The following is a 12,668-nucleotide window of genomic DNA, read 5'->3' as shown; positions in this document are numbered from 1 at the left end:
AGACATGCGTGAATGGGCGTACCTTTGTTGAAGGTTGTGCGTCAGGGCTGGTAACTCGGCACGTAAAAATCAACTACCAATCATTAGCGGACCGGAGTTCTGCTGTGGCGACCCCTAACCGGGAAAAGCCGAAAGACACAACAACATTGCTTCCTATATCCTATACTTGACATATTTAATATGTTAACATATTGCTTCCTATATCCTATACATGACATATTTAATATAGTAAAACTAAAACCGCACAAGTAAGAAGAGACTTATTTGTAATATAAAAAAAACTTCTTGAAGAATAATTAAACACCATTAACACTGAACTATATGCGACTAATGCTTAAAACAAGCAATAAAGTACACGGACACTGAACAGATGGTTAAGCTTTCGTTCTTTAACGATCATAGAACTTCTTCAGAATGACAGGAGTTACAGTGGAGACAATACTAAATAAGAATTTGTTTCATGTGATTGTACAGTATCCAATAAACAGATTGCAGTGAGTAGAGAAAGTACCCAATAAGTGACATATATACATTTGAAAAAAAACAAATGAACTGTAGTAACTAGGTTAACATTAATATGAAATGTTTAAACAAGTGCAAAATTCTATACATAGTGATGTCATGACCAAAAATTAATGTGAATACCATTTTAGGGCACACTTAATATTCATGTTATCACGGAGTCCAAGGAACTGGTCTGCTCCCAAATGCAATTGCCACTTTAATTCCTTTACTTCTAAACATAAGTTACGATTACCAAAGAAAGGAATAACTTGTTCAAGAACAATAAATCTAAACTTTGTGAAATTACTGCAAAAAGTGCTATGTTTAGCTAATGCATTCTTTGAATTTTTCACTCTGATGGCTCCCAAATGTTCCTTTATTCTATCTGAGAGCTTTCTTATTGTTTTACATATGTAAAAACTGTCACAGGTACCACAAATCCCAGCATAAACTACAAATTTGGTGTGACAGTCATAATGTCTGTTGAACTGAATTGTGAAATTGCAGTGTTTAAATGTGAAAGAGGTACCTTTATAAATATATGGGCACACCATACAACTATTACAAGTGTACATACCAGATTGTGAAATAGGTAGGTTAGAAGGATCTAACAAATAAGGCATATCTCCATTTTCTAAATGACTACGTATATTTTTAGTTCTTTTGAATGAGAAAACAGGATTGGCACCTAACAACGTTGCATTTGTATGAGAATCTGTAACCAAGTCCCAGTTGTTAGAGATGATAGTTGTAATGGGTGTCATATCCCTAGATATAGGTAGAGGAAAACTAAGAGATCTGTTAATATGAGATGTGCCTGAAGTGTTGTTATGGTTAGGTTGAAAACCAAAATGTAATATAGGTAGGTGTTTGGAGTATCTGTTAGCTGCAACTTGTTCAAAAATGTTATCAACAAGTGTAGGAGGATAGTTTCTTGCATAAAACATATGTTTTAGAATGGTGGATTGTATGATGAATTCAGAGTCTTGGCTAGTTATTCTGGATATGCGAATAAATTGACCCTTAACAAGGTTTGTTTTCATGAAGAAAGGATGCATGCTATTAAAATCCAAGAAATTATTTTTGTTAAAGACAGTGGATGTGATGTTACTGTCTGCAGTGATAGTGATTTTTGTGTCTAAGAAGACTATAGAATTGCCACAACCAGAAATGACAAGTTTTAAAAAATCTTGAGATTCTTGCATGTGTGCAATGAATGAGTGTCAGCTGGAAAAGTCACCCTTCCAAGCAGAAAAGATGCTGTCAGTGTAACGTTTGTATATAATAACTTTGTTAAAATCAGGTAGTGTGTGTAGTTTTTCATTTTCCCATGCACTAAGTACAAGATTTGCAAAACCTGGGGCCACCTTGGACCCCATGGCAACACCTTTGATTTGTTAATATATAGTGTTGTTGAAGAAGAAGTTGTTGTTAAGTACCAGATTTACAAGTGTAGATATGGTGAATATTTTATTGTTTGAGAAGGTGGTGTATTTGTGTAAGAACAGGTTAAGTAACTCAATGCCTTTAATGTGTGGTATATTTGTGTAAAGGGCCTCGATATCTAAAGTTACTAATATGCAATCTGAAAGTTTATCTGTAATGGCATGTAATTCATTTAAGAAAGCCCAAGAGTCTCTTAAAAAATATTGTGTGCCCTGTACTAGAGGGTTAAGAATAATATCTAAAAAGTGTGCTATTTGTTCAGTTTTAGTTTTTTTGTTAGAGACTATATGTCTAAAGGGGGGATCTGTAGTATTCTTGTGAATTTTAGGTAGGCCGAACAATCGGCCTAGGCAAGGTTGTTGTACTCTTATGAAGAGTAGTTCATCTGTAGAAATGAAATTCTGTTGTTGTAGGTGTTTCAAGGTTCTATCAATTATGGTAAAATGTTTAGATACAATTTTGGTGTCAACCTTTGCAAAAAAATCATTGTTAAATAAAGAGCTTTCCATTTTTTCAGTATATACATTTTGGTCCATGAGCACAAGTCTAGAGCCTTTATCTGACCTAAAATGGTATTCACATTAATTTTTGGTCATGATATCACTATGTACAGAATTTTGCACTTGTTTAAACATTTCATATTAATGTTAACCTAGTTACTACAGTTCATTTGTTTTTTTTCAAATGTATATATGTCACTTATTGGGTACTTTCTCTACTCACTGCAATCTGTTTATTGGATACTGTACAATCACATGAAACTATCTCTTATTTAGTATTGTCTCCACTGTAACTCCTGTCATTCTGAAGAAGTTCTATGATCGTTAAAGAACGAAAGCTTAATCATCCGTTCAGTGTCCGTGTACTTTATTGCTTGTTTTAAGCATTAGTCGCATATAGTTCAGTGTTACTGGTGTTTAATTATTTTTCAAGAAGTTTTTTTATATTATATTTAATATAATGTTAACGTATTGCTTCCTATCTTCTATACATGACATATTTAATATAATTACTTACCGCTTCCTATATCCTATACACGACATATTTAATATAATGTTAATATTTTGCTTTCTATACCCTATACATGACATATTTAATATAATGTTAACATATTGCTTCCTATACCCTATACATGACATATTTAATATAATGTTAACATATTGCTTCATATATCCTATACGTGACATATTTAATACAATGTTAACATATTGCTTCCTATATCCTATACATGACATATTTAATGTAATGTTAACGTATTGCTTCCTATATCCTATACATGACATATTTAATATAATGTTAACATTTTGCTTCCTATATCCTATACATGACAAATTTAATATAATGTTAACATATTGCTTCCTATATCCTATATATATTTAATATAATGTTAACATATTGCTTCCTATATCCTATACATGACGTATTTAATATAATGTTAACATATTGCTTCCTATATCCTATACATGACATATTTAATATAATGTTAGCATATTGCTTCCTATATCCTATACATGACATATTTAATATAATGTTAACATATTGCTTCCTATATCCTATACATGAATTATTTAATATAATGTCAACATATTGTTTCCTATAACATATACATGACATGTTTAATATAATGTTAACATATTGCTTCCTATATTCTATACATGACATATTTAATATAATGTTAACATATTGTTTCCTATAACCTATACATCACATATTTAATATAATGTTAACATATTGCTTCCTATATCCTATACATGACATATTTAATATAATGTTAACATATTGCTTCCTATATCCTATACATGACATATTTAATATAATGTTAACATATTGCTTCCTATATCCTATACATGACATATTTAATATAATGTTAGCATATTGCTTCCTATATCCTATACATGACATATTTAATATAATGTTAGCATATTGCTTCCTATATCCTATACATGACATATTTAATATAATGTTAACATATTGCTTTCTATATCCTATACATCACATATTTAATATAATGTTAACATATTGCTTCCTATATCCTATACATGACATATTTAATATAATGTTAACATATTGCTTTCTATATCCTATACATCACATATTTAATATAATGTTAACATATTGCTTCCTATATCCCATACATGACATATTTAATACAATGTTAACATATTGCTTCCTATATCCTATACATGACATTTAATATAATGTTAACATATTGCTTCCTATATCCTATATATGACATAGTTAATATAATGTTAACATATTGCTTCCTATATCCTATATATGACATAGTTAATATAATGTTAACATATTGCTTCCTATATCCTATACATGACATATTTAATATAATGTTAACATATTGCTTTCTATATCCTATACATCACATATTTAATATAATGTTAACATATTGCTTCCTATATCCTATACATGACATATTTAATATAATGTTAACATATTGCTTTCTATATCCTATACATCACATATTTAATATAATGTTAACATATTGCTTCCTATATCCTATACATGACATATTTAATACAATGTTAACATATTGCTTCCTATATCCTATACATGACATATTTAATATAATGTTAACATATTGCTTTCTATATCCTATACATGACATATTTAATATAATGTTAACATATTGCTTCCTATATCCTATACATGACATATTTAATATAATGTTAACATATTGCTTCCTATATCCTATACATGACATATTTAATATAATGTTAACATATTGCTTCCTATATCCTATACATGACATATTTAATATAATGTTAACATATTGCTTCCTATATCCTATACATGACATATTTAATATAATGTTAACATATTGCTTCCTATATCCTATACATGACATATTTAATATAATGTTAATATATTGCTTCCTATATCCTATACATGACATATTTAATATAATGTTAACATATTGCTTCCTATATCCTATACATGACATATTTAATATAATGTTAATATATTGCTTCCTATATCCTATACATGACATATTTAATATAATGTTAATATATTGCTTCCTATATCCTATACATGACATATTTAATATAATGTTAACATATTGCTTCCTATATCCTATACATGACGTATTTAATATAATGTTAACGTATTGCTTCCTATATCCTATACATCACATATTTAATATAATGTTAACATATTGCTTCCTATATCATATGCATGACATATTTAATATAATGTTAACATATTGCTTCCTATATCCTATACATGACGTATTTAATATAATGTTAGCATATTACTTCCTATATCCTATACATGACATATTTAATATAATGTTAATATATTGCTTCCTATATCATATGCATGACATATTTAATATAATGTTAACATATTGCTTCCTATATCCTATACATGACATATTTAATATAATGTTAACATATTGCTTCCTATATCCTATACATGACATATTTAATATAATGTTAACATATTGCTTCCTATATCCTATACATGACATATTTAATATAATGTTAACATATTGCTTCCTATATCCTATACATGACATATTTAATATAATGTTAACATATTGCTTCCTATATCCTATACATGACATATTTAATATAATGTTAACATATTGCTTCCTATATCCTATACATGACATATTTAATATAATGTTAACATATTGCTTCCTATATCCTATACATGACATATTTAATACAATGTTAACATATTGCTTCCTATATCCTATACATGACATATTTAATATAATGTTAACATATTGCTTCCTATATCCTATATATGACATATTTAATATAATGTTAACATATTGCTTCCTATATCCTATATATATTTAATATAATGTTAACATATTGCTTCCTATATCCTATACATGACATATTCAATATAATGTTAAGTTACTGCTTCCTATACAATTGGCCGAGTTGCTGTTTATCCTGCATAAGAATTCTTGCACTATAGTCCAGAGTCGCGGACATTAATCAGTGTATTCAATTAATTAATGCACAATACCAGCTGCACATGTGTACCTAAAACAAAGGTATGTGAACACCTCATTATGTGGCATGTAATAGTAATACCTTTAAACTCACTCTAGTTGAACTTGTTCGTGGTCATTCCCAGCTGTTCTTTTGTCCATTCGTTTTTGAGTAATTACTTATGACCTGAGCCCTGTACTGACGTACAGAATTTGTATTAGGAGTCTGACTGATGTCTCTTAATGATAGAGGTATTGATTTATGCATTTTCTTAAAACATAAGAAATAATTTAGGACATGGTTACCAGTCATGATACCAATGGCTAGTTCTTCTCTGAGGCTTGTTCAGTGTAACACTTCATTTTCGTATGTCAGTGAGTGCCCAGTCATACCCCTGCACTCTGATTCCATATTCAGGGATGACCAAACTGAAGCTGCAGAGGTGTGAAAATGCACCAGTTCCCCTATCAGATCCGCTGTCCAGTCGCAAAAGTAACCTTCTTGGATTTGTTTTTCTGTCTTTTTTTTTTAACAGCACAAAAGAACAACCTATCTCAGAGACTTCTTTAATTACACAAGTCGTCAGAGAATTACAACACTGTATAACCAAGAAGGAGAGGTGTATGATGCCAGCGGCAGCTTTCAGCAGACGAGAAGAGTTGGTAAAGAGAAAACAGTACAGTGAATCAATATTTTAGCAAGTATTAACTGGTGCTTCAGTCTGTGTGTGTGTGTGTGTGTGTGTGTGTGTGTGTGTGTGTGTGTGTGTGTGTGTGTGTGTGTGTGTGTGCATGTATGAACAAGGGTTGCTGTGGGCCTGACAACAACAGGATCACAGCATTTACCACAGCTATTATTTATATATTGATTTATAAATCTGATCACAATGACACATCTGAAGTGCATCCAGTCAATAAAGTGACTGGAGTTGGTGGGCCCATCTGTCTGGGTGTGTGTATAGGTCATGTGTGTCAATGGAAAATAGCTTGTTGAAGGACTGCAACCACTGTGGCACAGAAGGCTTTAGTAATTCCATCACCACCAGTACATAGTGTTCTGGTGGGTTTACAGCTCTGTGTAAGCATATTATAACACATTTTCACATATCAGATGTGGTGCGTACACTAACTGTTGCTTCAATGTAGCTCATTTTCCTATTTGCTGTGCTCTACTTTCCAGGTCAGTGTGCAGTAACATATCTCTTCTGTAGTCCCACAGTACTGCCGCCTCTGAAGTACGTTAGGCATATACCTGCTTCTTTGTGTGTAACTGCTCAGGTGATGCTCAGTGTTAGTATATAGATATTACCCAGAATCAATGGGCCTTTTAATATTTATCTTTCCTTATTTGTGCTTTTCTGCTGTATTTCATCAGACCTTCATTTCATAAGGTTTTATTACTGGAATGAAAGTGGTTCCTCACAGTATATGCTTTGCCTGAAAAAAGCTTAATTGTTATAAAACAATACCTGACTGGAATAAATAATCTATATGTGTTAACACTCATTTTTATTTGTTATAGTTAACAGATTCTAACACTAATGTGATGGTATATCTATATCTATATCCATACCTCTCAACCTCTTAGAGCAAGAAATCTGGACAAAGCCATAAATAAAAGTGGGATAAAGGCCCCAAAATAGGGACAATTTTAAATAATGCTCTTACAAACTTAGAAAGTTAACAGAAGAGGTTTTATATTAGCATGTTTTTTTTCTGAATAGTATGAAGTCTGAAACCCAAATCTCTGTCATTATTTTTTAACTTTAATAACCTTTAATGATTTCCTGCTAATTTGCCAAAAAACACAAGTTTTTGAAAAGTGGACCAAAATATGAGGCAAAAATGTGAACATTCTGTGAAAATTTGTACAGTTGAGAGGTATATCTAATCTATATCTATCTATCTATCTACCATTTTGTGTGAATCATAAAATTACACTCTTATTATTGCTGATGTTTTACCTTAGCAGCATTTGGCAAGCTTTGCATGATGCTGTGTCTTGAAAGGAGAACATCTGAAAGTCATGGTTGTTCGCCATTGCATTAGTTGGATAAATGTTAGACCTAGAAAAGATGGAATGGTGCAATGAATATTTCCTGAATTAATGAAATAAATCAGAAGCTATAGCTGTAGTATATTTACAGAAATATGTTTTGCTTAGTGAAGAAAATACTTGTTAGAATTCATGAACACCTGTCCTCCATGTCCATAGCACACATATGATGTAGTAGGGAGAGTACCAGCTTAGAAAGGTCCTGTAACCCACCCTCCACATTCCTATACTGAAAACAGCCCTCAGTTACCCTTACACATATGCACTGATAGCTGCATGCAATTCTGAAAGGACAAGGCACTTGGCAAAGTGTCTTACACAGCAAGCATAAGAAAAGAAATGCAAAGCCTGTTTACAAAGCGCAGTGTGCCCACCCCAAGGCTTGGTACTAAGACTGTTTACAAAGCGCAGTGTGCCCACCCCAAGGCTTGGTACTAAGACTGTTTACAAAGCGCAGTGTGCCCACCCCAAGGCTTGGAATGCAAAGCCTGTTTACAAAGCGCAGTGTGCCCACCCCAAGGCTTGGAATGCAAAGACTGTTTACAAAGAGCAGTGTGCCTACCCCAAGGCTTGGAATGCAAAGACTGTTTACAAAGCACAGTGTGCCTACCCCAAGGCTTGGAATGCAAAGACTGTTTACAAAGCGCAGTGTGCCTACCCCAAAGCTTGGAATGCAAAGACTGTTTACAAAGTGCAGTGTGCCTACCCCAAAGCTTGGAATGCAAAGACTGTTTACAAAGTGCAGTGTGCCCACCCCAAGGCTTGGTACTAAGACTGTTTACAAAGCGCAGTGTGCCCACCCCAAGGCTTGGTACAAAGACTGTTTACAAAGCGCAGTGTGCCTACCCCAAGGCTTGGAATGCAAAGACTGTTTACAAAGCGCAGTGTGCCCACCCCAAGGCTTGGTACAAAGACTGTTTACAAAGCGCAGTGTGCCTACCCCAAGGCTTGGAATGCAAAGACTGTTTACAAAGCGCAGTGTGCCTACCCCAAAGCTTGGAATGCAAAGACTGTTTACAAAGCGCAGTGTGCCTACCCCAAAGCTTGGAATGCAAAGACTGTTTACAAAGCGCAGTGTGCCCACCCCAAGGCTTGGTACTAAGACTGTTTACAAAGCGCAGTGTGCCTACCCCAAGGCTTGGAATGCAAAGACTGTTTACAAAGCGCAGTGTGCCTACCCCAAGGCTTGGAATGCAAAGCCTGTTTACAAAGCGCAGTGTGCCTACCCCAAGGCTTGGTACTAAGACTGTTTACAAAGCGCAGTGTGCCTACCCCAAGGCTTGGTACTAAGACTGTTTACAAAGCGCAGTGTGCCTACCCCAAGGCTTGGAATGCAAAGACTGTTTACAAAGCGCAGTGTGCCTACCCCAAGGCTTGGAATGCAAAGCCTGTTTACAAAGCGCAGTGTGCCTACCCCAAAGCTTGGAATGCAAAGACTGTTTACAAAGCGCAGTGTGCCTACCCCAAGGCTTGGTACTAAGACTGTTTACAAAGCGCAGTGTGCCTACCCCAAGGCTTAGTACTAAGACTGTTTACAAAGCGCAGTGTGCCTACCCCAAGGCTTGGTACTAAGACTGTTTACAAAGCGCAGTGTGCCTACCCCAAGGCTTGGTACTAAGACTGTTTACAAAGCGCAGTGTGCCCACCCCAAGGCTTGGTACTATTTGAAGTACTGCAGTCCCTCTACACATTGTGGCAATAAATGACATCTACCGCAACTCCTACATTGTCCAATTGGTAATTGTTGCCCACCACTCTGCCACTGTCCAGTTAAGAAATTAGTACCTTCAGCCATTCAACCAATATAGTAACTCTCTGCACGAAGTGGGGAACCTAACAACTCCCCATACATCTAAAGCAATGAATTGATTCTTTAAACCATGGTGCACCTTCTTAGAAATTAGTGCTGAAAATGTCCTGAATTTGAATGACAAATCAAGTCCTCATCCATGTACATTTTAGAGGTGAAAACATCATCAGTTTTCTCACATATTTGTGCAGGAATAGGAGGCTGAAGTTGTACGTCATTCGTATTACTGATATGAAGTTGCTAGCTAAGCTCCTTCACCTACCCTGTAAGTGATCATTGCAACCACCTAACTTCACCCTCCTTGTCAGTGAAAAGAGTCCCTACCTAACCAACCCCACAACTCTGTCAGTAATCACTGCTAACTACTTAACTCAACCCATCATGTCAATACCGCACTCTGTCAGTGTAAGAACCTACCCTGTTAATAATCAGAGCTCCGTTCCTAACCCCACCCATCCTGTCAATAATCAAACCACCTATCAAACTCTCCAATGTTTCATTGCTCAGAACACCTAACCCCACTCACCCTGTCAGTGATCAGAGTCCCAAACTTATGCCACCTGCACTGCTTCCTATTTAACACCATACACCCTGTAAGAGATAAATTCCCTATCTAACTCCACCTAACCTGTCAGTGATCAGAGCTCCCTACCTAACTCCACCCATCCTGTTAACAATCACCACTATGTAACTCCACCCACTTTGTCAGCAGTGCATACTTAACTCCACCCATACTGTTACCAATCACTACCATTATGTAACCCCACCCACTTTGTCAGCAGTGCATACCTAACTCAACCCATACTGTTAGCAATTATTACCACTATGTAACCCCACCCACTTTGTCAGCAGTGCATACCTAACTCCACCTATCCTTTTAGCAATCACTACCACTCTGTAACCACACCCACTTTGTCAGCAGTGCATACCTAACACCACCCATACTGTTAGCAATCACTAACACTATGTAACCTCACCCACTTTGTCAGCAGTTCATACCTAACTCCACCCATCCTGTTAGCAATTATTACCACTATGTAACCCCACCCACTTTGTCAGCAGTGCATACCTAACTCCACCCATACTGTTAGCATTAACTACCATTATGTAACCCCACCCACTTTGTCAGCAGTTCATACCTAACTCCACCTATCCTTTTAGCAATCACTACCACTCTGTAACCACACCCACTTTGTCAGCAGTACATAACACCGTCTACACTTTGAGTGGACAGAGACCACTACCTCTCATCAACACTTGCTTGGTGTTTTAAGTTTCCTATATAACTCTCCTCACCATAAGAGTGATCAGCGTTTCCTATCTTACCTAAATGCCCTCTTACAAGATCACAGCTCCCACCTATCTCCACTCATCTGACCCCCAACCAGATGTTATTGATCTTAGGATCCAAAGTAACTCTACCCACCTTTTGGAGACCAGCCCTGCATAAACAAAACACACTGTCAATGATTAGAGCTCCTAGGGAAATCTTTCTACCCTTTTGTTGTTAACAGCCCCGACCTAACCCAAAACACCTCAGCATGTATCAGAGCCTCTCCCTAACCCCTTGCACCCTGTCAGTGATTAGAGCTAACTAGATAATCCCACCCCTTTTATCAGAGGTCAGTGTTTCCTAACTAACCCCCTCACATTCTGCCAGGAAACACAATTCCTGCTCTAACCCCCACATACCCTGTCACTGAATGGACTGCCTGATCTAACCCCACTCAAAATGCTAGTGAACAGAGTATCCTATCTACCTCCACCCTCACTGACAGTGGTCAGAGCTCTGTAATGCTACTCACCCTCTGTGATCATGCTCCACCCACCATGTCAGTCATCAGAGGCCTTGCCTATATGTACCCACCCAGTCAGTGTTAAGAGCCTCCCACCTACCCTGCCCACACTGCCCAGTGGTCAGAGTTATCCAATGCTACTCACCCTCAGTGAACACAGTGAACACACTCCTTTTAAATTCTGCTCATCCTACATACATACATATGCACACACATACATACATATGTACACACATACATGCATAATGCATACTTGCAGATATATGCACACACATACATACATATGTACACACATACATACATAATACATACTTGCAGACATATGCACAGACATACATACATATGCACAGACATACATACATATGTACACACATACATATATAATACATACATACATATGTACACACATACATATATAATACATATGTCCAGACATATGCACACACATACATACATACGTACACACATACATACATAATACATACTTGCAGACATATGCACAGACATACATACATATGTATACACATACATATATAATACATACATACATATGTACACATACATATATAATACATACTTGCAGACATATGCACAGACATACATACATATGTATACACATACATATATAATACATACATACATATACACACATACATATATAATACATATGTGCAGACATATGCACACACATACATACTTATGTACACACATACATATAGAATACATACATATGTACACACATACATATATAATACATATGTGCAGACATATGCATACACATACATACTTATGTACACACATACATATAGAATACATACATACATACAAATATTTCAAGCATAAGCATTACTGCCCTTCTAGTCTGCCAATATACCAAAAAACTTGTTCCCATAATAAGTGTTGATGCTGTTCTTAAATATAACCAAAGTAGTCCTTGCTTTAATGTAATTTGGTAGTCTGTTCCAAGCATCAGCTACTCTGTCAGAAGAAGCAATTAGTACACTTCTCATTCCTACAGAATCTTCTACATAGGTTGTGTGATGATTCTGTAGTACTTTTTGATAACCCCAAACATTCCCTAAGGTAGTTGTCACT

At 35.3% G+C, this 12,668-nt stretch overlaps 1 protein-coding gene across 1 annotated transcript in view; it reads right to left on the bottom strand.

Moving 5' to 3' along the window:
• The window catches only part of VAV1 (vav guanine nucleotide exchange factor 1), a gene marked incomplete at its 3' end in the record, with an annotated part of 1,650,237 nt that overhangs the window by 477,783 nt on the left and 1,159,786 nt on the right, over window positions 1–12,668 (bottom strand). The window contains 1 exon segment of the mRNA XM_044084720.1: window positions 7,876–7,977. Within this exon segment, the coding sequence (XP_043940655.1) occupies window positions 7,876–7,977 (102 nt within the window).

Source organism: Protopterus annectens, chromosome 9.part0 (assembly GCF_019279795.1).
Source record: "Protopterus annectens isolate FY-2018-M chromosome 9.part0, PAN1.0, whole genome shotgun sequence".
NCBI classification, from domain to species: domain Eukaryota; kingdom Metazoa; phylum Chordata; order Ceratodontiformes; family Protopteridae; genus Protopterus; species Protopterus annectens.
The sequence above is the reverse complement of the archived record's forward strand: the minus strand, read 5'-3'. Positions and strand labels throughout refer to the sequence as shown.